Source organism: Sycon ciliatum, chromosome 2, assembly GCF_964019385.1.
Source record: "Sycon ciliatum chromosome 2, ocSycCili1.1, whole genome shotgun sequence".
Lineage (NCBI taxonomy): Eukaryota > Metazoa > Porifera > Calcarea > Leucosolenida > Sycettidae > Sycon > Sycon ciliatum.
Window position 1 is genome coordinate 16,218,013 of NC_088644.1, and position 27,537 is coordinate 16,245,549.

The window sequence follows — 27,537 nt, forward strand, 5'->3', positions numbered from 1 at the left end:
TCGTTGCTGCTGTTGCTGCTGTTGCTGCTATGGAATACCTATGGCCGTTAATATGTACATAGGCAGTGGATGGAATGGCACAGCGTCAGTGTTTCCACAGGTCATTGGCATGTCAGCCAGTATGGATGAGGAGCTGGTAAGTCATGAAGTGGCTTTTTTATCCATGTTCTTCTGCCTGGTGCCAGCGCATTTATATTCCTCATAATGCCCAATGACTAAATATCATCATGTGCCGCTACCACTGCATCATCACCATTCTAATCGTTGCATTCTCAGTGCATGCTCGATGCATTGAAGGGATTGAAAGCAATAAAGCTGGCAGCTCTTGTCCGGCTATTGTGCTACTTGTACATCTAGTGCATTGCGCCATGAATATGGTAATGTGTGTGTGTGTGCCTCTCTCTCTCTCTCTCTCTCTGTGTCTGTGTGTGCGCGCGCGCGTGCGGTTGTACACAGGTACAGGCAATAGGACACGCTGCAGGCATGGAAGGAAGAGGTATGAGAAACGTCACCATCTTCTTATCAGAGTATTTTTGAACTGTTTAGGCAAGTACTTGAAGAAGTATCTGGTGAAGTTTCCGGCAGCCCCCCCCCCCCCAGTTACTGCACCCCAGTATACACATGCTCAAGGGAGTTTAAAAAATGATAATATTATGTTTAACAATGCTAGGATGAAACTGCAAGGCCTTGCTTTCTTGTTGGCCAGGAGGGTGGTTACACTGAAAACTTCTCGTTTGAAGAACTAGTATTTGGACCAAGTAGGTGCATTCACTGGGTAGAAGGTACGGATAAGAACTACCTCTGGGATGAACAAATTCCACCCGGATCTATTGGTGTCATCCTATTCAGATTTGACTGTATTTGGATACCATAACCAAACACAGATGGTTTGCTTGCACTTGCAGTGTTGTGAAAGAATTCCCCGACAGGCTGTAGTAGGAATGAAGAGGCTGTAGTATAGGAAAGAAAAGGACCAAGGCTTGACAGTGCCTGACTCTTCATTCGAGTTTAGACTTCATGCATTCATAGTTCATACAACTTGAAGGGGTATCTAGGATTATATCTTCCAAATAATAGTGTTGAACTGATGCTGCTAGGTTATGTAGTGTTGCTGCTATGTTATGGCTTATTCCTTGCTTCTGACTCTTTGTTGCCTAGCTGCTTACAACAATGCAAAGAGACAGGGAATCCATGGCCATATGATGACAGGCCTGCATTGCTTCGGACCCACCACTAATGTACGTGTACTTCGGTGCTTTCAAGTGAAATCCAGCTCCATGACTATATCAACTCCGATCCGGAGCTATGCAACCCTTGGCACTATGTAGATGGGACATTGTGCAGTGAGCATACGGTCAAGTAGCTTTCCTGTACGGATGGGGTTGGATTTCATCTTGTCGTATATGCTGTAGAGTGCTTGTGAAGTTAGCTGATGTTCATAAGTACCGTTATGGTACTCAGTATTATGTGTGTTGCATGATGATTTCCAGAAACCTTCATAATCCAACTTCTAGTCCGCCGTGATGGTTACAAGTGCACTGCCGTGGTAGTCCGCGGCATGTAGCTTTCGCCCTCCATGCCAATACTATAGGCATAGTCACTCGCTCCAGTCATCTCCAATGGAATTCATGATGTATGTAGTGCATGCCTGGCCCGGGTGAGATGTACTGTATGCCTGGTTTAGTACGGTCATTTTTCGCTGCACGGATTGTTCCGCTTTAAGTGCGTATAAGAATGTAAAAGGGGGTCGTGTACGACGCATACTCGCTCTCCCTGTGCATCCAAATTATTGTATTTGTTGTCTTTCGCCGCCAGTCTTATGACACTCCTCAGAATAATATTCTGCGCATGCCGTCTCTCAATGCAGGCCAACCACGATCCCAGATGGGGTAGAATCAAGCGTACGTGGGGCGAAGACCCCTTCCTGACGGGCACGCTAGCATCAGGTATGATTGTGTCATTATCCTTCTTCAGCATGCACTGCAGTGACCCTGTGTTCATAGGAAGTGTGCTCTTTGTGAATGACACGTCACTTCACTGGGTTGTTCACATTTTAAACACCGCTCAGTACCCGCATTGAATACTAGCTGTGAGATGTTATAATTATTTTGCCTGATGATCGTGGAGCAGGAAACAGTCCTCTGGAAGCTCTTCCCATTATTGCATTGAGCAATGTGTGGGCAGAGGATTGATTCCACTGCGTATTGGAAACTATTGAAGGTAGCACTCCAACGGATACAGCTTGACATTACAAAACTGTCTTGGTTGCTGCGGCCTGTGTTCAGTTGCAACGTGATCAATATCACTGTGCTTTGTTGTGCGGGCCTGTGCTATGCTGTGCTGTGCTGTGCTGTGCTGTGCTGTGCTGTGCTGGCCCGTGCTGTGTCTTGTTGTGCTTGTGAATGTAGCACATATCAAGGGACTGCAAGGTGGAGATGAGAAATACATGAAGATGGCGGCCGATGTCAACATGTTTGCTGTGCACTCTGGACCGGTAATGTTCTGTTCGAGAACATTTTGCTGGCAAATGTGAATTTCCGCCACACGTTATGATATTTTTCGAAGGTGGGGGAGGAGGGGGGGGGGGGGGGGCTCGAAACAAATTCACCTTGTCTTCACTTGTGCTTTTCAGGCTGATAGCTGCTTCACTTCACACCCATCAAATCATGCAGCTGTCTGTTTTTGCGTATTCTGCAGTGCTGGACAGGTGTTGGCTCCAATGTGCCATGGGGCAGTGAGTGCATAGCATCTGTGTGTTACAATGTACTTTCATGCATGACACTTGATTGCCCAATGATGCACAGGATGCCATACGCCAGCACTTTGACGCCAATGTGTCTGACCGCGAACTGTTTGACTACTATTTACCGGCCTTTGAGCAAACAGTCAAGGAGGGACAGGTCAGCTCAGTAATGGTAAGCTTAACCATGGATCAGCCACAAGTTGACACTTGGCAGTAGGAGTGTGTGGTGGGGATCATTTCCGACCATTGTAGCAAATGGCGGTTATGGTCTTTGATGACTTTCGGGGATCTGATCTACCCGTCCCCACCATATTATGAGGTGTATTTGACATTTTCATCCAAGAAAGTAGTAGCATACTTATGAATGAAAGGAAGGTGTCCTGAATGGCCTCTTGCAGCCATGAAATGCATTTGATCCGTATGCCGCTGAGTAGCTAGGTAAAGGGTACATCGATTCTGTTGGGCGAGACCATCCATGCTGGATGCCAACAATACCCAAATACCTGCATTCAGTAGATGCCATGTTGGACATGTGGAATCTCTATTTCAAGTCTATGTTTTCGTTGCTCACCACCCAATTTCACGCCGGCAGCAGCCATATCATTGGAAGGGAGCGTTAGAAGGCCATGATAATATGGATAGGAGAAGACGAAAGGTACAAGGGTAGAAGTTGCGAGGAACTCTTGTGTTTGATTGCTGTGGATTGCAGGTAGCCTACAGTGCCTTTCGTGGCATTCCAGACAATTGCAATCCTCTGCTGCTGACGGATGTCCTGCTGAACAGATGGAACTTCTCCATGATCAGCTTCAGTGATAACTCTGGCGTACTGGCAAGTACAGTGGAACACCGCATTGCATCGGGCATGTTGAGACACGGCATTGTCTGTAACTAGGACTTGTGCACAACTTGAATCAGAACAGACATACTGATTCCATTCCTTGTACTATTTTGTGGTAATCAACATGTTTGTTTTTGATTTCGTTGAAAAGTCACACATGCTTTTGTGACAGTGGAGAGGGACAGAATTGAGAGAAAGGTTCCTGGTAGACAGAAGTGACCACCATATCTGGGGAGTTTGGATTTGGGGCAGGGGCGTAGCACCCGCTACGACTGGTACGGCCATGGCCGTACCACTTTTCGAAAAGTGTGGTCCGTCCGAAACGTGCAAAACCGTGATAAAAAATCAGGATCCATCGATGGCATGCATATATGCGCATCAGACTTTGACCTTTTTCTAGACTTGTAGATCTGTTATGCATCTGTAGTCGTAGACCCTACTGAGTACTGTACTCGACTCGACTGCACACTACGAACGACGTTACGTACACGTAGAAGTGTGCCAGAAGTTCCCAGAACGCAGGATTTTGTGTCTTTTTTACAAAATTTTCCCGGGCGAGGTCCCCCGGACCCCCCTCCAACACGGCCTTCGTCCGCAACGACCTTCGGCCGTACCACTTCCAAAACCCCTCCTACGCCCCTGTGGGGAGCTGTCGCTTAGCAAGACTAGCAACCATGGGCTGACTGGCTTGCTGGCTGCTGCATCAATGACTGTCCTGCTCATAATGCCTGCCCGTCTCTCTCCCTGTTCTCTGACAACTTGCTTGTTAATTCGTGCGGTTGTTTTCAGACGTAAAGCCCTGCTGTAGAGGTCTCAGCCCTCATTTGTTAGTCTCTCTCTCTCTGTCTCTCTCTCGCTCTCGGATCTCTCTCTCTCTCTCTCTCTCTCTGTTTTTGGTGGACAAAAATATCTCTGGCGTTGATTGCTTTCTTGCTTCGACTTCTGCCGCGCCTTTGTTCTCGTACTCCCCTTTATGTACAAGTGTTGTGCAGACCCTCCCTTAATATAGTCTGTCTCATTTTGTCCTGAGATGTTTTGATGCATAGTAATTATGACGCTCATCATTCGCCCCCTTGTCACTGGACAGTTCTGTCCGTTTGGTTTTAGCGAATTCAAATAAAGAAAACAACAAACAACAATGGCACCACAATGAATATCACATCCCTCGTACGGAAAATCCTTCCCTGTCGATCGTGATGCACACAGATGAGGGAATGTATCATGCACTTGGTACTTTCTCGGGAATCCCTGCGGAGTCCCAGCAAAAATCCTTGTCTTTGCTTGGTCGGTGGTCTTACGGCCTCTTTTCAGTTATAGCGAGCGATTGTAACAGGCAACAAAACACTGGAGAGCTAGCCTGTGCACTCAGATGTCTCCGTGGCGCAATCGGTTAGCGCGTTCGGCTGTTAACCGAAAGGTTGGTGGTTCAAGCCCACCCGGGGACGTCGAAATACTTTTTTTATAGATGGATTGAATATTTTCATTTTTCTCGTGATCTACAGAGGCATTCCACCGCCAAACTTCCTCTGCTTTAACGGTGATAACTCAACACAACTTTCTTTCTCGTTACAACTGTTGTTCTAAACAGTTCATTTTTGCTCACTATCTCTTTTTCAGGGAATCGTGTCGACGCAGAAATACACTTCAAGCTACGCAAATGCTAGTGCGCTATCGATTGTAAGTCCAACATTCAAGGCTTTAATATACGACGTTGCCTTGTACAGATAGATCTATTTGTTGCGATCTGCTTGGAGTATAATGTGCAGGAACGTAGAGATGTGCATGACATGTTTCGAAAATGTGTAGTGCTGCCTCGGACATTGTCTTGATGAATTATGTTTGTTTGTGTTTAGAATGCTGGACTTCATCAAGACATGGCCAGCGGTGGGCCATCTAGCCAAGGTGCTTTTCTTACCAATTTATAAACCCGGTGTGTGCATGCATGCGCACGTGTGTGTGTGTGTGTGTGTGTGTGTGTGTGTGTGTGTGTGTGTGTGTGTGTGTGTGTGTGTGTGTGCGTGTGTGTTTTTTGTGTGGCCACACGTAAATGCGAGCACACTCATGCGTGCAGGCTTGTATGTTACCCTGACTAAATCAGTAAATGCACCTAAACATTATGTTTTCAGCATTGAAGCTACAGCAGTTTATGGACGATTACAGAAGATGAATAGTGTGTCGCATGTGCTGTGTGCAGGTTGGAGATACGGTGGTTGCATATGGAATAAGTACCTTCCCCAGGCTGTCCAGGCAGGGCTAGCCAAGGAGAGTGAGCTAGATGCAGCGCTACGCCGTGTGCTGGGTGTTCGGTTTGCTCTTGGCAGTGAGGATCCCGACTGGCTTGTTCCCTTCAGGTACTTCTCATGAGCCATGACTATTCCGTAGAACCCTGCGGATAAGCCAAGCTGTGTAACGATATAAGCCCATGCCCGCACATACACATAGGCAAAGGGCGCACACAATGAGGCATCAAGAGGCATCTTCTGATGAGGCATGCAACCCACTGGCTAACTAGAATGTGTGCGACTTTGAGATGTTCATGTTCCTTCCTTGATTATACAGGTACTTCAAGTAGCTGTGCAGGTAGCTGTGCAGGTAGCTGTGCAGGTAGCTGTATGTAGGTGACATTGTTAGCTACAGGTACTAGCAGTTAGCAAATCATTGCTGTGTTTTGGTTCCTGAAGATCTCGATCACTATAATTATGTTAGTCCATCCAGTGGCATTTTTAAATGAGATAAGCCCCCGAGCTTGCCTGTCTACTTCAATGGCAGGCCCGCCGGAACCGGTCCAGTTGGTTAGGTTATTACCGGACGACCTTTTTGGCAACCAACACATGTTTCCTACTGTAGACGTCATGTGTACCCGCCATATCATACACAAACTGTATGAAAGGCAATGATACTACCAGACCAAGCAAAAAACTGCTTCCGGCGTTCCTGAATGGTATTGGATTTCTTAGGACTACCCTGAAACTGGTGAGTATTGGATATTGCTTGGTATCAGCCAATGCTTAGTCTTCCAGGCAAAGGGCAGCCAATGTTTAGTCTGCCAGGCGAAGGCAAGAGCCACAGTTTAGAGCAAGGGATGAACTATGGCCAAACTTTCCTAAGACCCTTGGCCTTTTACACGTTATCCTGATCTTTCCTTGTGTTGTTGTTGTGTGCTGTTGTGTGCTGTTGTTGGCTGGTGTTTGCACTGCTGCACAGTGACATTGGTATGGATACTATAGGGTGTCAGGCACATTCTGAGCTGGCTGTGCAGGTGAGTCGCAGTATTGCTTGTCACTGTAGTAATGTTTCATCTCTTCCGAACCCATGCTTACTCTCCCCAAGTGAGGACGGTTTGCACTCATTACGAAGTGCAACTCCGAGGGTCCACCCGTGTCTATTCAGGATTGTCATGAACTCGTGCAGTCTTCCACCACCAGATCCAGACGTATGTAGATCCAAATATCTACCTTACATGTATGTTTGACCTCTATATAAGTGTCTGCAGGCTGATGATATATGCTGTGCCATGTCTGCTACAGTATGGCCTGTAACCGTACACAAGTTTGGTGCACTGACAGCATGCTGCTGTGTCTGCTACTGCACTCTCTGACAGGCAGCTAGGAAGTCCATGGTCCTTCTAAAGAACAACAAGACGCTTCCCCTGACCAGCACAGCCACTGGAAAGATACTACTCGTCGGTAAGAGTGTGTGTGCATGCCTGTGTGTGCGTGCGTGCGTGCGCGTGCGCGCATGTGTATGTATGCATATGTGTGTTTTTGTGTATTCATTTGTGTGCATATGCGTGTGCAAGCGTGTGTGTGTGCGTTCACCACTGACGGCTCGCTGGTATGTCGAAACACGTAGTTTTAGACCTCTGGATATCTCTGAGCTAAATAATATGTCCCTAGTGTGAGCGCCGTCCAGCACTGAGACACAGCTCCAGTACTCATACTGATCACTTACTTACTTTGTTACTTTGTTGGTCTGGTGGTTTGTGTTGCTATAGGGCCACATGTCAATTCAAGTTCAGTGTACTTTGGCGGCACATACTCAGCTTTTCCAGCAAGACCAACAGGTTTGTCAGGCACAATGCGCTGCTTGAACTCGGGTGCTGTTATCTCAGCAGAGTGTATTTAAAAATGCATCCCTAGCTAGTCTACACTTGGCCTGGTGAAACAATAAGTATGCAAGTAATAATTATGTTTCCTTCAATTGATCGTACTTCGAAGTAGTCACCAAAGCAATCCTGGAATTGCTCAAGAATTGAAGGAGCTGCAATGAAATAATATGCTGTATCCTAGTGTTGAAACGAGCGTATCTATAACAAACGAGCGATCAGTTTCACTAACGAGCAAGCTATCGAGCGAGCTAACGAGTTTCATTGATGTGGCAAATATGATTTTTTGAATAAAAAAATTCTTAGTCCGATTTTTTCAGCTGGTTCAAATTATCACCGCCGGCATTTGGGGTTGCTGCTGCTTCACTTCGGACTGCTGTTTGGTGTCGAGATGTCTTTTCAGCGCCGTCGTCGAGTAGCCTTTGTAAGAATAGACCGTTTTGCAAAGATTGCAAGTAGCCCTGGTCTTCGCTGCATTGCGGGAGAAAACTTCCAAATGACTGAGCGAAACTTACACTCGAATGGAGAGGTGACCGAAGAATATCCTGCGTCAGGTCAGCAGATGCGGAACAAGACATCACTAGAGCCCACCAAAGCTGCAACGACAACTGAAACAACTCAAGTGTCGTGCAGGCATACAGTCACTGTAACTGCGAGTGATTTTCACTTTGCGCGGGACTGGACTCGCGATCGACCAGGGAGTCGTAAAATATTTTTACGACTCTCCGGTCGACATGTACTGCCATGTGTACGGAGTAGACCCGGGTGCTCGAATGAGACACAGGGTACCAAAACAGAAACACCCTGAAATTGTACCTAAACTTGTTCCGATTTCGTTTAGTTTTCACAAATACCATCAACATACGGCCTCCTAACGGTATGCCAAATTTCAGCGCTGCCCGGTAAACACTTTTTGAAATACTCGCGACCCACTTTTTGCTGGGTCCTGGATTCGAGGATATGGGTCTCCTGTACGGTGCTGCCAAAGACCTGCTGAATCTGCGGCTCCACTGACCATCTTGCTCTCAAAAATGAAGTAGTAAGTTACTACTCCCTGCCCTCAACTGCCACACCAAGCGTAGACGATGGCAGACCCGTGTGCTTGAATCGGAGACGATCTGACGAGTTCGCTGTTTCTGATTCGAGCACCCAATTTTCAAATAAAAAATCCGAAGGAAATACGACAATTTTACTGCGTACTGTAGCTTGTGTTGTAGCGCACCCAGGTTCTGAATTCCTGCTGGGTGGGTCAAGCCAGACTCTCTTCCCTGTTCCATCGCCTCTCCAAAAGTATATTCTGACATTGTTGAGATTTACAGATGAGAAATTGCACACCTGTCAAATCGTTTCTGATTCGAGCACCCGGGTCTACGGTGTACAGTGTTCGTTAGTGCAAACGAGCTGGCCGCACAAACGAGCCGAGTTTCTGGCGAGCGAGCTAACGAGTATCCGGTGAGATCGTTTCAACACTACTGTATCCACAGTTGTCCGAATGTGTCTTCCTGTTTCTGATTTGTTCATGCTCCCACCCTTTGGTGGATTGCAGCACTTTTGAACAGGTTTCTTAGGGACAGTTGCTCAGACCTAGGCTTTAGAGGGTTTAATTAATCAATCGATGTGTCCTCCGTGTTTCTTTTGCTGTCTTTGGCACCAGGAACAATCCTGGAATGGATGACGCAGCCGTCTCTGTGGCCTGACACGCATGGCCTGCACAGTTCTGTCAAGGTAATGTTTTCCCCTGTTGTTTATGTGTTGGTTCAAGTCAACCTAAAGGCTAGTTGGTTCCTGATATACGAGGTAGACAAAAGGCAGCAAAGCTAGCTACCTGAGACAGTACATGCCGAAAGTATACTTCATTCCATCACTGGTTCACAGAATAAATTATATACAGTCAACTTCGCTTATAACGACACTCGGCGGGGCATCAGAAAAGCGTCCTTATTCGCGAAGTATCGTTGTATCCGAAGTCTCATTATTTGTGTTACAGCTGGATGGGACTTTGCTCTGGGCATAGAAATCGAGTCGCTATTCGCGAATTGTCGTTATATCCGCAGTCGATATTAGCAAGAGTACATGAAAACCAGAGTGTGCAGCTTGGTGCCTTTTCTGCTATGGGTGTCTGTCACGGCGAAATTCCGTGATTACATCATAATTGGCCCAGATCTGAGGCGGGAAATGGCGTAGTGCGTACAACTGAGCTGCAGTTGTGCAGAAAGAGACCTGCTTGAATCCTGCTTGTACGCACTACATCACTAAAATGATGTAATCACGGAATTTCGCCGTGACAGCAACCCATCCGAGCTGCACACTCTGGTTTTCATGTACTCTTGATATTAGCGAAGTTGACTGTATCTCTTTTTGGCTCTTCTTCTTTTGACTTTTTAGATGGCTCACACTAGATATACGGACCGATGGTGTTGCCAATATGACAACACCTCAGGAATGTTGGCCAACTTTAACATTGCAACTAACACTAAAAGTGTGTGTGTGTATGTACCGTAAAGTACCGTTGATCCTCCCCTCCCCCCCCCCCCCACGCCGTGTCGCTTCCCAGCTGATTTTTCGGCAGGGGGTGGTAATTAGATCAAGTCGTTCAAGTGCAGTACTATGTACAACAAAGCAGAAGATCAGACCTGGAATGCTGGATTGTGCAGACTTTCATCCTGCACTCGCATGTATGGTGTGCAGCAGGACATGCGTCGGTTCAACATCGTATTTCATTGTATGCGCCGACGTCGCTGCACCGGCAGAATTTCGACAGGGGCTGGAAATTGGAGAGAGAGCGGATCAGCGGTACTTTACGGTATTCTTGCATGTGCACACACATGTTTACACACCTGTGCACACACATGTTTACACACATGTGTGTGTGCGTGTGTGCATGTGCATGCATGCGTGTACAAGTGCATGCGTGTTTGTGCATGCGTGTGCGTGTGTGTGTGTGTGTGTGTGTGTGTGTGTGTGTGTGTGCCGTGTATGTGGCTGTCTGGACGTGCGTAAATGTATGCGTAAGTGTCTGTGTTTCTTTTTCTGCTTGTGGTTAGAATATGGATGTTCAGTATGTGCCTGGATGTCCAGAAGGTGTGTGTTGCTGTTTGTGTGGAAGGTGTGTGTTGTTTGTGTGGAAGGTGTGTGTTGTTGTTTGATTTTTTTGTGTGACATGTTGTACTTCTTTAACGCCTATTCCTCCAGTTAACACATACCTGATCATTGAGACTGTCACAAATTCCTCTTCTGAGAAATATTCTAAAATCACTACGATCATATTTCCACATTTCGACTGTGATTATGTTGTATGGTTGGCAACAGCTAACAGCTAAGGTTTTCCGAAAAGTAAGTAATCATTTCTCATGGAGTAGACTGTGCATGATGTGTGTTGTCATTATTCTGCAGTTACATGCCCTGACAAGAGTCATTTTGCTGAAGCCATGGCGGCCGCACCACAAGCCGACTTCATAGTATACGTTGGTGGCATTGACGGCAGTCGAGTGGAACGAGAAGGCGGTGTGAGTTCAGTTTCCTTTGTCTTTTTGGGTGGTGTTTGTAATCTCCAACTGGATTATCTGTCCCACTGCGGCTATCATCTAGTGTGTCTTGTCAGGCATCGCGGCTAGCAGGTTGGCTGGTGTAGCTAATCCACATCTTGACTTGTATATGTCAACACCACCTAATACACTGACAATCAGTTTCTACATCGGACTGGTTGCTTGGACAGGGGGTGGGGTGGGGGCACGGCTGGACTCCATTGTATGGGCATGCATTCATCATATATGACAGATCAATCACATTCACATTGCGCATAATGTGTTTGCGATTTCATGGTTCACTGGAAAATGTATGATTGCAGGGGCGGATCCAGGGGGGGGGGGGGGGGTTCGAATGAACCCCCCCTGATTTTTTCCGACCATAGTTCGGGTGTCACCACTAAGTAACACTAGGCACTAACCCATGCCCATGCGACGTGCGCGTCCCATGCTACGGCCCAGTCGGCCCAGGCCAGAGCGGTCCGCTAGCTATGCACCTTGGTAGATCTACATGACTTTGTACATAATCATTGAGTTTGTCCAAGCATCTACATGTACATCTACATGTACATCTACATGTACATGTACATGTACATGTACATCTACATGTACATGTGTTGAGTTCGAAACAGGACGACTGACAACGGGAACAAGTTAGTGGGAACGACATTTATTATAGACGAGGAGACAAGAGACCAAGACGAACGAAACGACTACATGATGATTATTGACGAGTGAGAAAAGAGAGAGAGAGATCAAGTCTGAACAGCAAGATAAAGGGCCTGGGTAGCTATGGCAAATATGGGCGCGCAAGTAGCTACCCAGGCCAACGGAACAAAAGGAGACAAAAGGTGAGTACGTAAGTGCATGCAGGCCAGCTAGAAAAGGTACGGGAGGAGGTACCTAACATACCACCCCTCCATGAAAAAAAATCCCGCGTCCTCGCGGAGAGAAAAAAAAAGAGAGAACAAGATTTAAAAAAATGACTGAAGGAGAAAACACACGCACACACACACCGCACGGGCCTCACAAAAGTGTGTACTAAAAAATGCACTACAGTCTACAGATCATTACAACCGTCAACGTTCCTGTACTACTCATACTATAGTGTGTACATTGCCAATAACAACGGGCCCAAACGCCCCTTCAAAACATGGCACAAAATGGAGTTCGACGAGGGACTTGAATTGTATTCTGAGGACTAGTATTTTGCACGGCTAATAGAGCCTAGTTACACTTTAATATACGACATAAATAAGAGAGCGTGGCTCACCATGATCGGACCCCTAATATTAATGAAGGACACCCGCGCGCACACACACTACAAAAAAAATTCACGAAAAAAAAATTTGACGAAGAAGGAACGCATACAAAAAAAGAAAGAAAGAAAGGTAGCTGACCTGCATGGCTTGAACGAGACGAGGTTGACATAGACGAGACGAGGTTGGCGTAGGAGAGACGAGGTTGATAGAGACGAGACGAGGTTGGCGTAGGAGAGACGAGACTGACATGGACGAGACGAGGTTGACATAGACGAGACGAATGGCGGTTGAGGACGGCTGCAGGGGCGTACACCGCTCACCTCCAGGAGTGGTTCCCATGCCAACTGATCAACCAACATTCCACACGCTAGTGCTCTTATACGTATCAGACGGAGTTTCTGCATAAACTGCTGGATAATGTCACTGCTATTATTAATTTAAAAAAGACTCGACTTTGCCAAGGCATTTTTATGGATGTGTTGTTCAGCAGGACGATTGCATGCAGTCTTGAGTCGGGTGATATTCTCGAGAGGACTGCGGTGAAGCTGCCCGAGCTTCGAATCATCTGGAGCAAACATCACACAGGGCAAGCAGAAGCCACCATGGCATGCCGGTCAAAAGACTACCCAGGGAAACTCCTCCAACCAGGATAGTTGAAAGCGCTGTTTGCCCTCCGTCTGGGCACGCACAGGAAACGAAATCCTTCGCCTTCAGTGGCGCACAGTGATTGTCGATGACGGAAATCTTTTCCATGTCCGGCATATTTCGGGGGAATCAGGGATTACACTGTGGAAGTACACTTTCAGAATATCCTTTCCAACACACTCCAATGTCACTGAAGTAAGTCTTGGATGATCCAGCAGCTTCCAACAACGGTCGCTCTACAGCTTCGCCGACGATTCCGTCCTCTGTGCTGCTCGTTGCAGACTCCACTTGGAAGTCAGGTGCGTCCGCAATCTCATCTACTAGTATCGCTTGACCTTCGTCACTGGCTACACGCTTTGCCTCCTGCTCTAAATAGCTCTGAATAGAGCGCTGGCCCTCTGGATGTCGACGCTTCATTTTTCTTTTTCACAAAGCGAAAGCATCGTCAAAAACGTAACCAACTTTGTCGAAACAAATTGACAAGGAAATGACTCTGAGATCGAGGAATCGATGTAACTCGTATGTAGAGACTTTGTTGTGCCCAGTAAGTTAGTTCAGTAGATCTACGCTGTGTCACAAAAATGCCCCAGCAGCACTTTCACACCTGATAGTCACCGTCGACCCTCGGACCGCCAGGCGATCTAAACATTCTCCGTAGATCTACCCACATCAACATTTGTTTACTGGTTCCCAGGCATCCTGGGAACCGCCCTATGTACGCCCCTGGGCTGGGCATGGGATGATCTCAGGGTCGTGGGTCGATCAATAATCGGGCGCCAATGTTGAGTTCGAAACAGGACGACTGACAACGGGAACAAGTTAGTGGGAACGACATTTATTATAGACGAGGAGACCGTTGAAGAGACCAAGACGAACGAAACGACTACATGATGATTATTGACGAGTGAGAAAAGAGAGAGAGAGATCAAGTCTGAACAGCAAGATAAAGGGCCTGGGTAGCTATGGCAAATATGGGCGCGCAAGTAGCTACCCAGGCCAACGGAACAAAAGGAGACAAAAGGTGAGTACGTAAGTGCATGCAGGCCAGCTAGAAAAGGTACGGGAGGAGGTACCTAACACATGTATAAGAGGCAGGCTGAAGACCAGCTGCCATTGAATTTTGGTGACACTCCAAAGAATAGTGTAGCCACCAGTGTCGAAGGTAAAACAAGGAGTGAAACGCTGAAAATCACCTTCAAGTTCAACGTCCCATCATCCAATAATCAAAATTTCTCCGAACTGGAGACACTTATGACTGAGACACACAAGATGCAGGAAGCCTGCCTTATGGAACCTACTGTACAGTGGAGTCAACATAGGGTGGCTCGGAGTACAATATTACTTACAATTATTACAGACGAGCTGCTGGAGAAAGTACCAATCAGCTATTCTGGGGCAAAGAAATTGAAATTTTCTTCCTTGTGCTACGTGTCTTCGATAATGTTTTAGCTGCAGAGTGTTGAAAATAGGGGTACTGAAGTTACATTTTTAATTAGTGGCTGTACCGATAACGCGAACGTGTGAATTTGTTATACAAATGTGTCTGTCAACATTTCGTCATTGTGGGTAGGGTGGGAAAAATTGAACCCCCTTGGACAAATCCTGGATCCGCTCCTGGATTGTGCTCACTGCTGTGCCGGCTTTGATTTCTGCAACTTTCCAAACAGGATCGTGGAACAGAATCATCCAACTGGATCAAGTCACCATTCCCCTGCGAGAAGGAGGACACAGATTCCCTTAGGTATAATCATTTTGTTTTTGCTTGGTGGTTAAAATCTAATCGAGAACAAGCACACATGATTCTCTCCAGGCCATGAAATTGTGCAGTTTTTTTGGGCGGTGCATTTTGATCAATGATTCTGATGTGCTCATCCAATGTGTGCATGTATGTGTGTGTGGCTGCACACGTGTGTGTGTGTGTGTGTGTGTGTGTGTGTGTGTGTGTGTGTGTGTGTGTGTGTGTGTGTGTGTGTGTGTGTGTGTGTATGTGTGTGTGTGTGTGTGTGTGTGTGTGTGTGTGTGTGTGTGTGTGTGGCTGTGTATCTGTCTGTATTTTCATTGTTGTGCAAATGTGCATACAGTCTTCCTGGCTGTCAGGAGCACTTGATAACACAGCTGTCTAGCACTGGTAAACCAGTGATTGTAGTGCTGATGAACGGTGGCCCGGTTTCCTGTATCAACTGCTCATTATATGCAAGTGCTGTCTTGGAGACATTCTATGCTGGACAGGTAAAGTTATTGATAACTGAACATTCAGATCTGAAACTGATGCAATTTTGTGAAAAGGGGTCAGGCCACCCAGAATTAATTCGTTGTTCCGGGTCACCCGACCGACCGTCCGTCTTTTTTCACCCGATCGCAAAATGTGTTTTTTACAGTGCATGCTAATGTACATGGCTAGACTATGTACACACGCAACCCTAATAATAGCAGTCGAGATATCGACCTCAGAAGCAGCCAAAGGACAGGATGCAGCGCTTGGTGACGATGTTGTGTCTATCTCCGATCCGCAATCGGTCCTGAAACAGCATCAGCTCCGCCACCGCGTCGCTCTTTGACAGAAGTTTTCAATGTGAGAGCTGCTCGTCAGACTCGTTTGCCAGTGAGGCCAAGATCTGGTCCTGGAGGGAACCTGGATCTGATGGGACAATGACTGCGCTGGATCGTCTACAGTCAGATTTGATCGGCTGGCTTGATGGACAAAAGCTATTCGATCTGCACAATTGTACATGTATGCACATATACATGTATATGGCAGTAACCAAAATAAAAATAAAATAAAAAATAAACCCGACCGACCGACCCTGGTACGGATGAGTGAAGTGACCCGAGACAACGAATTAATTGTAGGTGACCTCATCTTAGAAAGGTTGACTTAAGTGTCCTTGTCCACAGCATGTTTCTCTTTCAAATAAGTATAGGAACCCAATGTATTCATGATGAAGAAAGGAAAAGGTTAACATGTTACGAGTTATGACAAACTGTCCAGCAAAGTAACCAGATCTTATACAGCCAGCGAGTGGGACAAAATTGCACAAAACTGACAAGGAGTACTGAGACATTCGGCGACCTAACACCTAGCTCCAACACTTCTCCAAGGCGCAAACCAACAACCTTCCAACTTGGAAGGCTCAGGTTCGGAAAGGTCCAAGAGGGGAAGGAAACATTTTGTCCTTTCCCTTTCTTCATCATAATTATATTGGCTCACCATCCGAGTTCAACAATGTATTCAATTCTAAAGGCCGTTCACAGATACCAATTTGTGGTTCGTGGGGGGGGGGGGGGGGGAGGATCTTGTTTACATGATGTTCATCTTCTCGGTAAAGGATAGGAAACACAACGTAAGGACGTTCAGGGCTCACCACGACCATAACAAATTCAAAAAGCACCGACCACCATTCTGGAAAAATGGCTACAGCCGCAGAGGCCAGAGCCTGTGCAGTCATAGCGGCTACGCACCCGAGTTCATGCTGATCGGTATACAGCGATGTACAGTCGAGTCCTAAAACACCGGTATTTTACGACTTCCTGGTCTAGTCTGTGCAGCGAAGGGCCAGTGCCAAAAGAATCTTGTTGTTTGATGCCGGGAAAGACACGTGGACAAGACGTATTTTCTCCAAGCCATCTTGGCCATTGTTCTCAATCCGCTGGTGCATGTTGACCAAGATATGTGTGTGAGGTACTGGTGAACTGGAGTCCTGGCATCTACAAGATTTTGTCATGCCTAGCTAACCAATGTTGTCAGTAAAACTCAGCGTTTCCTGGTCGTGACTCGGCACACTCTTTTCTGTTTGACCTCGCGGCTTTCGACCATGCGAGTGTGGAGTTTCCTGGCCACAAATGAATTCCTTAGTCATGACCATGATGACAAGTGACTGGTATGATCCCTGACTGGCCTGAGTCCTTAGCTTGAGTCAACACGAAGGTAAACTCTTCACTTGGAACGCTTGCGGTCTCCTCGGCCCTTTCTTGTTGCACTTGCAGATATATATGTAGGACTCAGTATAGAGTCCATGCACTATATGATGTCCAGCACCCTATATAGAGTCCATTGGTCCAAAATCCACTATACAGAGTCCAGGAGTCCACTCAGTTTTGATCAGCTTCATCCTGCCGCGCAATCCCCTATAAGGAGTACACTTTTTCCACAAGTCCCCTATTCACAGTCCAGGAGTCCAGTTTATCCAGTCACGCCGTCCTGTGTGTTGTGCCCGAAAGAGAACACATTTTCAGTTTTGCTTGCCTCGTGGCAGCGCATTCCTTTCTTCACTTCAGCCATGGCTGCCAATTCTGCTGTGCAGTTGCTGACAGTAATCTGTCTCGAGCTAACCAAGGAGGATAAGGAGACGTTCAAAATCAAATCTGGAAAGCGTCTTGTGGTTCTCTGAAGACGTTTCATCAGTGCGCGGGATGAAAGCAGAAATTGCAGAACGAGAAAAGTTCAGCACAGTTCAAATCTGACGAGTCAGGTACACTGACGCTCTCTTTCGTTCGACGCCACAAGGATCCCCTGTTTGGCTGGCCATTGCTGCCAGTAAGACGTTTGAACGGTTTCATCAGAGCGAGGGATGAAAGCAGAAAGCGGAGGAAGAGAAAAGTTCAGCACAGTTGCAATCTGACGAGTCAGATACACTGACACTCTCTTTCGTTCGACGCCACAAGGATACCCCTGTTTGACTGGACAAGAGCTGCCTGTACCACCGTGTCAAAAGGCTGTCCAACTACATGGCAGGACGATGACTGAGGTAAGGAAGCTTTTACTCGTTTCGATTGGTCTGCTGTTCTGTCGTTATGCTTGAATTTTTTTACCATTTTCAAGGAGCGTATCGCGTTTGTTTGATGTTGCTTGAAGGAATGCCCTAAAAGTAATCAACCACTTCGTAATAGTCCTCAAGGACTGCAAGGACTTTGCATCAATCGTATATGCATATATGATCGTCTAGCTATCATCAATTATTATTTTATTTCATGAGAAATGTATTCAAGTTTATCCCTGTGATAATTATGTGAACTCCACGACACTCTTCCTGTAGTATGATGTCAAATACAATGGGATCCACAAACGCAGTGCCAGTGTACTAGTAGTAGTAGGACTAGGAGGATTGCTTGTATGCCAATGACAAGAAAAAGCTTCTCAAGCTAATACTCGTATTCTCTGAAGTAACCGTTTTGATGTCACGAACATGACATTGTGTCAGTGAAACTGCCTCGTGACAACAAATCATTGCATTTCCATCTTGGGGAAGACTGACTGACAGCAACGCTGTACAGATTGTTCAAATCATCTCATTTCAATTTAGTTGCAGTGAAGTGAAACACTGTGTACACTACATGTATGTTGGTGTGTCTGTGCGTCTTGAGTGTGCGCAAACGATCTTATTCCTCGTATTACTAATATAGTAATAGATTATTGTCCCCACCATCACCTGTTCACAAGTCTTTGAGTGGATTGATTTTCATTGAGCATCACATTCGTTGAGAACTTGGAAGTTGTGTGCTCCCGTGCATCATTACGGTAATAAGCGTATCCTTGTGCTATCTATTTGTTGCAGGTGTGCTGATCTTCAGAAGCTTGCGGAACTGAGTGCTGCTGAACATTTGCATGGCCATGAGCAATGGTGAAGCTTGCTATTGCACTCTCAGCATGTGCTAGTATTATGCTGACCACTGCACTATGTTACTCTCTTACACTACTACGTGTATGTAAACGTGCGTGTACCCGTCCCCGTACGCATTCGTTTCGTATAATTATTTGTTATCCCTCTTGACTTTACATGTAAATGGGTGGACGTTTGCATGGCTGTTGGAGTTGCATGTGTATTGTGTCTCTACTCTTTTCTTGGTGTTTTCTTGGCGTTGTATAAGTTTGTGTGTGTGTGTGTGTGTGTGTGTGTGTGCGCGCGCGCACAATAATTTTGAAAACAAATAATTAATCCTGGGCTCTCCATTATTCTCTTTCGATTCTTGGTTTTTTTCTAGGTATTTTCTTGGCGTTGTGTGGGTGTGTGCATGTGTGTGTGCGTGCACAATAATTTGGCAACACTACATGATTGAGATATTGTAATTTGCAGCGTCTGCGAAGAGACCACTTGATTTGAAGATGGTGTTTGTAGGGTTTTTCATGTAATGAAGTGGCTGCAGTGGCGCCTCAATACATATTTTTTATCTTGAGAAGTGAATGATGTAAAGGATTAAAGGGAGAGGCCGTTTTCTGGTTAATATTCACTGCTTACAGCAGGTCCTATGTCTATTTTCGAACTCGATAGGGGATGCCTAATTGGCTGGACTTTATACAGGGGGTGTTGTCCACATAAAGACTCTTTATAGTTGATTTCAAAGTTTGGACTCCGTACAGTTGATTTTGGACCAATGGACTCTATATAGGGGTGAAGCCAATTGGCTGGACTCTATACAGGGAGTGATGTCCATCGAAACTTTGAGCTCACAGTTGATTCCAAGTTTGGACTCTGTACAGTGGATTATGGACCAATGGACTCTATATAGGGGTTGGACATCATATAGGGGCTGGACGCTCTACTGAGTCCAACATATATGCGCACGGCTGCCAGGTTTTGTTGGTGCGCGCGAACGCACGGCCGACATTGATGTCTTCAAAAAAGTAAAACAGCGGTTCTACTTGGCCGATTCTCACCGTCGATAGCTCATTTTCTCAGTCTTGGAATACTCTATTGGTTCACCATCCCCGACTTCTATATTTTCTCTTTGTTCACTTGTTCGCACGTCTTCGAGTTTGAGTGATTTCACCATCCGATCTCAGCCAAATGAAGGCCAAATCGAAAAATTCGATACAGTAACCCTCCAAAGACACACCTTCTGAACACGAATCCACAATAGTCTAATGTTTAAAACAAACAAATACAGCCAAGCTAAGCTCAGAAAACACCCCACAATTGCAAGAAACGGCCTGTTTTGCTGTACGCTGATTGGTCAAATCCAAATGACCGTTATTGACGCTTTGTACAGTCATGGTGAGCCCTGATGTCATCTACATGCAAGTACATGTATTTGCATGTAGATGATGATCTACACACAAAATGCATAAAGAAGGTGTAAAACTCTAGAAACAGTCTGTGTGCCTTTTGTTTGTAATAGTGCTCCCCATTGTGTTGAGCCCTCTCCGCTGGCGAAAGGGAATCTCCCTTTATAGTTGATGGTCTACATGCACATGTACAGTGGAGGCTAGTCACACCCAAGGGCCAAGCTCATCACACCCAAGCTAGTCACACCCAAGGGCCAAGCTCATCACACCCAAGCTAGTCACACCCAAGGGCCAAGCTCATCACACCCAAACTAGTCACACCCAAGGGCCAAGCTCTTCACACCCAAGGGCCAAGCTCATCACACCCAAGCTAGTCACACCCAAGGGCCAAGCTCATCACACCCAAGCTAGTCACACCCAAGGGCCAAGCTCATCACACCCAAGCTAGTCACACCCAAGGGCCAAGCTCATCACACCCAAGCTAGTCACACCCAAGGGCCAAGCTCATCACACCCAAGCTAGTCACACCCAAGGGCCAAGCTCATCACACCCAAGCTAGTCACACCCAAGGGCCAAGCTCATCACACCCAAGCTAGTCACACCCAAGGGCCAAGCTCATCACACCCAAGCTAGTCACACCCAAGGGCCAAGCTCACCACACCCAAGCTAGTCACACCCAAGGGCCAAGCTCATCACACCCAAGCTAGTCACACCCAAGGGCCAAGCTCATCACACCCAAGGGCCAAGCTCATCACACCCAAGCTAGTCACACCCAAGGGCCAAGCTCATCACACCCAAGGGCCAAGCTCATCACACCCAAGGGCCAAGCTCATCGGGGTATACATGTATGATTGTGTACCAAGGCTGCAGGTGTGGCCCGTGCACTATAGAGCCAAGGCGGTGCGTTGACCGCGCATTCTTGTTGGTACATGCATGGACAATCATGAGTTCGGCCTCTTATCTGAACATGCTAGACCGGGTGAAGACTAGATGATGCTTTTTTTTTAAAATATTTCTAAGTTCGTATTTTTTATTCCCTCGAGCTTATTGATATTCGATAATGCTTTGTCAAAGGCATTGATCCAACATGGATAACAGTGTGCCTATTCGTCTTGAGGGGGGGGGGGGGGGATGAATAAGCACTGTCCTGAAAAATATCGATATTTATGGAATACTCCGACCATAGACAGTATTTTGCGTAGTGTGTTCTTGGCAGCTATGCCTTGTAAAAAAAACCTGTGTGGAGAGTGGATAGGCCTGTCTGATTTGTAGTTATGTTGTGTTTTGTTTTCTATTTACAGTCTGGACCTCAAGCTATTGTAGAGACGCTATTTGGTTTGAACAGTCCTGCAGGAAGAATGCCATACACCACCTATATGCTGTCTGATCAGGTACAGCCCAGCTTTGCTGTCTGCTCTGTCTGCTTCTGCTCGACCTTCCCATGTGTACATGCGCTTGTCTAATATGTTTGTGTGTTTATCTGTGTCTCTGCCCGAGTCTTCTCAAGACTCTTTCATTGATGAGCCGCTGGATGACTCTGGGCATCCCCCATTCCTAGCAGTAATTGATATTGGTGAAACCCAAAACCTCTCTCTCTCTCTCTCTCTCTCTCTCTCTCACACACACACACGTACGCACGCACACACACACACTTTCTTTGGAGAAATGAACAGTTTAATAGAGGAAAATGTGCGCTTCACCTTCAACTGCATTCTGATGGCCAGGAAAACATTTTCTTCTTGTGCGGTGTATCCAAGGACTTTGCACATCTTGTCAAGGTATTTGGTTTACGTACATGTAGGCTGATGTATTGTCTCCATTGTTGTTGTTACTTTCAGCTGCCCAACTTCACAGATTATGAGATGGCCAAGCCTAACAATGACGGGCGTACATATCGCTATATCAGTGCCAGCACTGCAGTACTGCACCACTTTGGTGATGGTCTCACCTACACGCTATTCAAGTACACACAACTACAGGTACAGGACATTAGAACAGTAGAACATGCCTCAATGGCTGCCTGGTTCACCAACAATCTGTTTTAGACGGCCACGGTATTTTTGTACTGAATGTGCATGAGTCACACTTATTTCACATACCACACACAGACACGCACACCTACTTACACACGCGTGCGCGCGCACGCACACACACACACACACAGACATGTTTGCATGTCAAGGTGATTGGGTTGTGTTGCATGTGTGCCTCTCCTCCTCAATGCCAAACTGTAGAGTACAGCATCAATCCAGCCTTGTGCTTTGTTCAACATCAGTGTCACTGTCACCAACATTGGCAATTGTAGCAGTGATGAGGTAAGTACACACAATGCAGGTAGAAATGTGTATGTATTTGTACCGGTAAGTGATTGCAGCATAATTATTGTATAACATGTTGTTTGTGAACCTGATGAAGGCAATTTGCCGAAATGTTGTAATAATTATTGTGAAATAAGTTGAATTATTGCAGTGTTATACCGTAAAGTCGCGGATAAAAGCCGGGCTGAAAAGCATATAGGCCGCTTTCTGCATCAGGCTTTAATGCAAACCAGGCTTGTATGCAAACCATGCTTATATGCACCACTGATATTTTTGCCAGGCCTGTATGCCAGGCTTCTACGCGTGACACGTGTAGATCTACCACCGACTACCGGTATGGCGGCAGCTTTACTATGCACCGTACATAGCGTATGCGCTCTTGGCCTACCCGATCCGCTCTTGCATAGAAGCCAGGCTTCTACGCGCGACAGGCTTATATGCCTTTGACCCGTTTGATTTTCAGGCTTCTATCCGCGATGTGCTTGTATGCAAACACGGCTTTTATCCGCGACTTTACGGTATGTTGTTTTAGAGTTCGATATCGCCGAGTGAATGGGAAAGAGCGGTCTGCTCTGAAACATTTCCCTACTGCTTCAGTAGTATGTTATTTTAGGTGTACTAACATTTCGGTGCCAGGGACCTGGCAGGTTTCAGGCGTAACCTAACCTCAAATTACCAAAATATAAGTTGCACCGAAAGATACGTGTTATACCGTAGCTGCTTTTTTCAGCGCTTGCATGAAACAGGCAACTCCACGGAGGACCGCACCGCTTTCTGTGCGCCTTCGTGCACTTTCTGTCAAGTTTCATGTGTAATAACTAGGTAAGAATGAACGGTGTGAATCAAGAATACTCCAACATTCCTGATGATTCTATTCTCTTGTTTGCCAGTCTCAAGAGCAGTAACTGTTGGCTAGTTAGTGTTGGTAAGACACCCGGGGACATTGAGTCTGCGCCCAGCACTCATTCGAACATTCGGCACAAGTTTGTTGCCTAACACAGACATCCTTGCACCAGTGTACTGGTTGGTGAAAGTCTTTCTATGCTGTATGTACTGATGGTTCATGCTCTGTTGTATTTACTGATGGATGCTCAGGTGGTTCAAGTTTACCTATACACTGCACCAGAAATAGCACCTGAGGTGCGCCTTCCAACTCGATCACTGAAGGTATGGTACCAAAGCAGGCTTTAGTGCACAACACACGCACTCGGTGTAGCCCAATGCACGGGGAAACATTCTCCCATGCAGTTGACAGCACAAGCCCTGTCTGTGTGTACTGATTACAGATCAATGCACCACTGCTTTTCGTGACGCTCGGTACTCGTGCACTAGAACGCACAAACTCTCATACCAGCTCAATTGTTTCTGCTCGAATCTTCCAAGTATTGGCATGACCTCTAAGTGTTGCATCCGTGAATTTCGATTGGCTTCAAACGACAGGGAAAGTGTGGCGTTCGATTTTCCACAGTACACGATTGTAGCCGCATCATGTACTGAAGGCAGTGCATCGCGCATCTGGCCCATAGAACAGAGATCACAGTTACATGCTATTGGTTATGGACTGTCGGTAGACATTCGCAAAAAAATTAATACTGAATGTACTGCCAGCGCTGTTGCAGTCGTATGCAGCAGACATGCATTCTTGCCGACTCCTTACGGTTTCCTTCCACTCAGAGCTTCAAGCGCATCAACCTGGAACCATCTCAGTCGACGACAGTTGAGTTTTGCCTCTCACCGTATGCACTCAGTATGGTTGATAACACGGGACAGCGACAAATCTACCCAGGTACGTGCGTGCTCAGTCTGCCAATCTGAATATGGTGTCCATATTTGAGGGTAGCTAAGTAAGCGCACACACTCCTTCAAGACACACTGCGCTGTGCAGTTGAGGAACTTGCTGCTTGATTACCAGTGCATGGAGTTCAGCGCGTCAGACAGGTTCTGCATCACGCTCTGCATGGCCGCATGGTTGCATGCAAGCTTGCATTCATGCCGCACAGTTACCATGGTTACTGTGTCTGTTCTGTGCTACATGTATATCCAATATCCAGTAGTGTCTGTTGAGCCTGCACGGATGAATGTGTCCTGCAGTCATGTGGCCTGCTTGGGCCCCGCGATGACCTAACCAGTGTTACGATGGCCTGGCTCTGTCATATCACATGCATATTACATGCAGATCACATGCATATCACATGCATATTACATGCATATCACATGCAGATCACATGCAGATCACATGCAGCAGCGCATGACTCCAGAGACTGATTTACAGTGTGCCGGGTACATTGTATAGTGCAGTCACTAGCGTGATGACTTAGTACAGTTACTGTAAAAGTACAGTACTCCTCACTTTGCTGAATTCTATCGGTGATTCCCGTGTGTGCCCACTTGCAGGATCTTACAATTTTAGTGTTGGGGGACATCAGATTGAGGGTGCTCTTTCATTCGATGATGTCATTGAGGTAAGCAGAGACAAAGTGATGAAACAGGGGAAGCGAGGGCTAGGCATGATGGGCAGTTGTTATCGAGGTTTGCGAAAGAACTTCAAAGAAGTCACAGTGATGAGTCAGCGGAATCCCGGAACCGCTTGTGGGCGCTGAGGGAAGCATGGGTGCAGTGAATGGGATTTTCGGTCTTTGACCACTTTGTGGTGGGTCTGATCTACTCACCTCCCACCGCTTTAGGAGCTGCATCTGCACCGTGATCCTTGAAGGGTGGTGGCGTTCCTACGAATGCGGAAAACTTGGCTGCCAGCCAAGTCTCAGGCGAACCGTAATTTTTTTGTGGGTTCTAAGTTTACACTGCGGAATCGCTAATGGGCACTATATACATGTGTATAGAGTGAGTCGGTAGCGAGTTGCAAGTTCATCTCTAGCGCGCGTTGCATTGTGCCACGGCTTTGCCAACGCATTTCAACTGATGATGTAATTGCAAAAACTCTATAGATCCCATGAAAGAAATACCGTGCTGCAGTTCACCACGTCAATTATGACCCGTTTTGTACATAAAGCGAGCCATTTAATTCCACCTTCAATTCGAGTTAACCCTTTAAGAGCCACAGGAAAATTTCAAAATTCTGCAATTTTTCGTGTTCCTTGGATCATAGCTTCAGTTCTACTCACTCAATCCTCACAATCTAGGGCTTCCTGGAAAGGTCTCTGCGAGAGGAAGATAATGAGGTCGATCATGATAGCCAGCACACCGTCTATCCAGCACTAGATCGCAGCGACAGTACTAAAAATGCCCCAAATGCGTCCAATTGCGTCCCGCTCCAGATATTTCATTTTACTCGATCGTGGAGTTCCAATTTTTTCGCTGTGTACTCTTGACAATATCAACAGTGAAACCCGTGCAAATTCGAGTAAACCAGCGTGACGAACAGTCTCAAAATTCTCAATACTAAAGTCGCACTGCGCGCTTTTGAAATTGCCGCGATCGCGGCTCAACTTACGAGTGATTTATCTCAGGAACCGTTGCTCGCAGCGCTTCGCGGATTGTTTCTCCCGATAGGTGAGAGTTTTCTCTTCGCCCTGGATATTTCGATCACTGGGTTTGAGCGAGATTGGACTGAGTTACGATCTTTTGAAGTTTTGCATTTGAATGCGTCGTAAATTCAAGTATGGGGCGGCTCTTAAAGGGTTAAGATTTGCGGTGACTTGGAGGTCAACTGTTCTCACACAGTCACCTCAGAAGAAGAAAAATGTTCGTCTCTGTGATAATACTATTTTGTGGAGATTGTCTGACTGTTCATTTTTGGACGAAGCTGCTCCGCGGGCCTCATGGCTCCTGCTGCACTTGACACTTGACATTTGACTGACTCACGGCAGCCATCCGTAACACACAAGGAGCATATCGAACCATCCACTTGGCAAACGTGCAAGAAAACACAACTCCCCTACTCAATAAACGGTGTTTTGGAATTCACCCTTCATCAGTTGAGCAGGAGTGGGCTAATGAAATTTAATTTGTACTGCAGGAGCACTATGTTTTGTAGCACTCCACAAGCTCCATCATGACCATTCATAGTTGATCTAATAAAAAACAGATAAAAGCCAGCCCATGCTGTTTGGGGTTGTTGTGCATTACTTCTTTACCCATTGCTTGTGCCTTTCTGCATTGTGTGTGTGTGTATTTTGTGTATGTGAGTGTGCTTTGTGTGGGTGGGTGTGTATATGTGTGTGCGCGCGCATGTGTATGTGTATGTGTGCGTATCTGTGTGTATGTGTGTGTATGTGCGTGTGTGTGCGCATGTTTGTGTGTGCACGTGTGTGCATGTGTGTGTGTGTGTGTGTGTGTGTGTGTGTGTGTGTGTGTGTGTGTGTGTGTGCGTGTGCGTGTGTGCATGTGTGTCTGCACATGTGTGTGTGTACGTGTGTTTGGGTATATGCGCATGTTCGTCTCACCCCCAGGGCAAAGTCAGTATTGGTACTGGCCTGGCCAATGGAATGTCAGCACTGGGATCACCTGTACCACTCTCTTCTTGTTCATACCAGCAACTGAGATGTTAGCAGCATGCAAACACACACACACACACACACACACACACACACACACACACACACACACACACACACACACACATACACACACACACACACGTGCACACACACACACACACACGTGCACACACACACACACACACGTGCACACACACACACACACACACACACACACACACACACTTGCACAAGGGTATACATACACATCTATATTGACTTGCTAGTCCAAAATACCAAAATTTGTTTGCTCTTCCAAGGATGTACTATTTTAGAAAGCACAATAGCACAATTATCCAGCCTTACTACTCACAGTCGTAGCACATTTCCTAATCATTCTTCCCCAAGTCCACTGCTTATCACAACATGAGAATGTTTGGTGGTGCGCTTGGAGTTCTTGTTGTAGCTCAGTATGCAAGGGCTGAGGTACAACGTGGACGCATTTTGGGTTTCAAACATGTGTTTGCAAAGCACCCCCTGTCCTCTACAACTTTTAGTACAAGTTGCAGGGACAGCCCAGAAGCAACAGAAATCAGCACGAGTGACATGAAGTGGGGATGTGATGAGTTAGACTACGCAACGAGAATGCACAGAGACCAACTGGCG

General features: G+C 46.5%; 1 protein-coding gene, 1 long non-coding RNA gene and 1 other non-coding gene across 3 annotated transcripts in view; all 3 read left to right on the plus strand.

The window, feature by feature from the left end:
* Window positions 1-27,298, plus strand: part of LOC135808928 (xylan 1,4-beta-xylosidase-like) — a 31,105-nt gene extending 3,807 nt beyond the window's left edge. The window contains exons 3-27 of the mRNA XM_065322179.1: window positions 63-136; window positions 457-496; window positions 1,159-1,238; window positions 1,868-1,946; window positions 2,409-2,494; window positions 2,805-2,915; window positions 3,453-3,572; window positions 5,199-5,258; window positions 5,435-5,483; window positions 5,776-5,932; window positions 6,786-6,840; window positions 7,183-7,267; window positions 7,576-7,644; window positions 9,341-9,411; window positions 10,731-10,767; window positions 11,080-11,192; window positions 14,785-14,858; window positions 15,199-15,346; window positions 21,419-21,508; window positions 21,956-22,096; window positions 22,352-22,432; window positions 23,531-23,602; window positions 24,110-24,221; window positions 24,830-24,897; window positions 26,845-27,298. Of these exons, the coding sequence (XP_065178251.1) occupies window positions 63-136; window positions 457-496; window positions 1,159-1,238; window positions 1,868-1,946; window positions 2,409-2,494; window positions 2,805-2,915; window positions 3,453-3,572; window positions 5,199-5,258; window positions 5,435-5,483; window positions 5,776-5,932; window positions 6,786-6,840; window positions 7,183-7,267; window positions 7,576-7,644; window positions 9,341-9,411; window positions 10,731-10,767; window positions 11,080-11,192; window positions 14,785-14,858; window positions 15,199-15,346; window positions 21,419-21,508; window positions 21,956-22,096; window positions 22,352-22,432; window positions 23,531-23,602; window positions 24,110-24,221; window positions 24,830-24,897; window positions 26,845-26,943 (2,171 nt within the window). The 3' untranslated portion in view covers window positions 26,944-27,298. The remainder of the gene's footprint in view (window positions 1-62; window positions 137-456; window positions 497-1,158; window positions 1,239-1,867; window positions 1,947-2,408; window positions 2,495-2,804; window positions 2,916-3,452; window positions 3,573-5,198; window positions 5,259-5,434; window positions 5,484-5,775; window positions 5,933-6,785; window positions 6,841-7,182; window positions 7,268-7,575; window positions 7,645-9,340; window positions 9,412-10,730; window positions 10,768-11,079; window positions 11,193-14,784; window positions 14,859-15,198; window positions 15,347-21,418; window positions 21,509-21,955; window positions 22,097-22,351; window positions 22,433-23,530; window positions 23,603-24,109; window positions 24,222-24,829; window positions 24,898-26,844) is intronic.
* Trnan-guu (transfer RNA asparagine (anticodon GUU)) lies at window positions 4,953-5,026 on the plus strand. The gene has a single exon. It is a non-coding gene; the product is annotated as a tRNA-Asn (tRNA).
* On the plus strand, window positions 17,106-19,205 carry LOC135810757 (uncharacterized). Its single transcript, XR_010552368.1, has 2 exons — window positions 17,106-17,862; window positions 18,670-19,205. It is a non-coding gene; the product is annotated as an uncharacterized LOC135810757 (long non-coding RNA).
* Window positions 27,299-27,537: the final 239 nt, after the last annotated feature.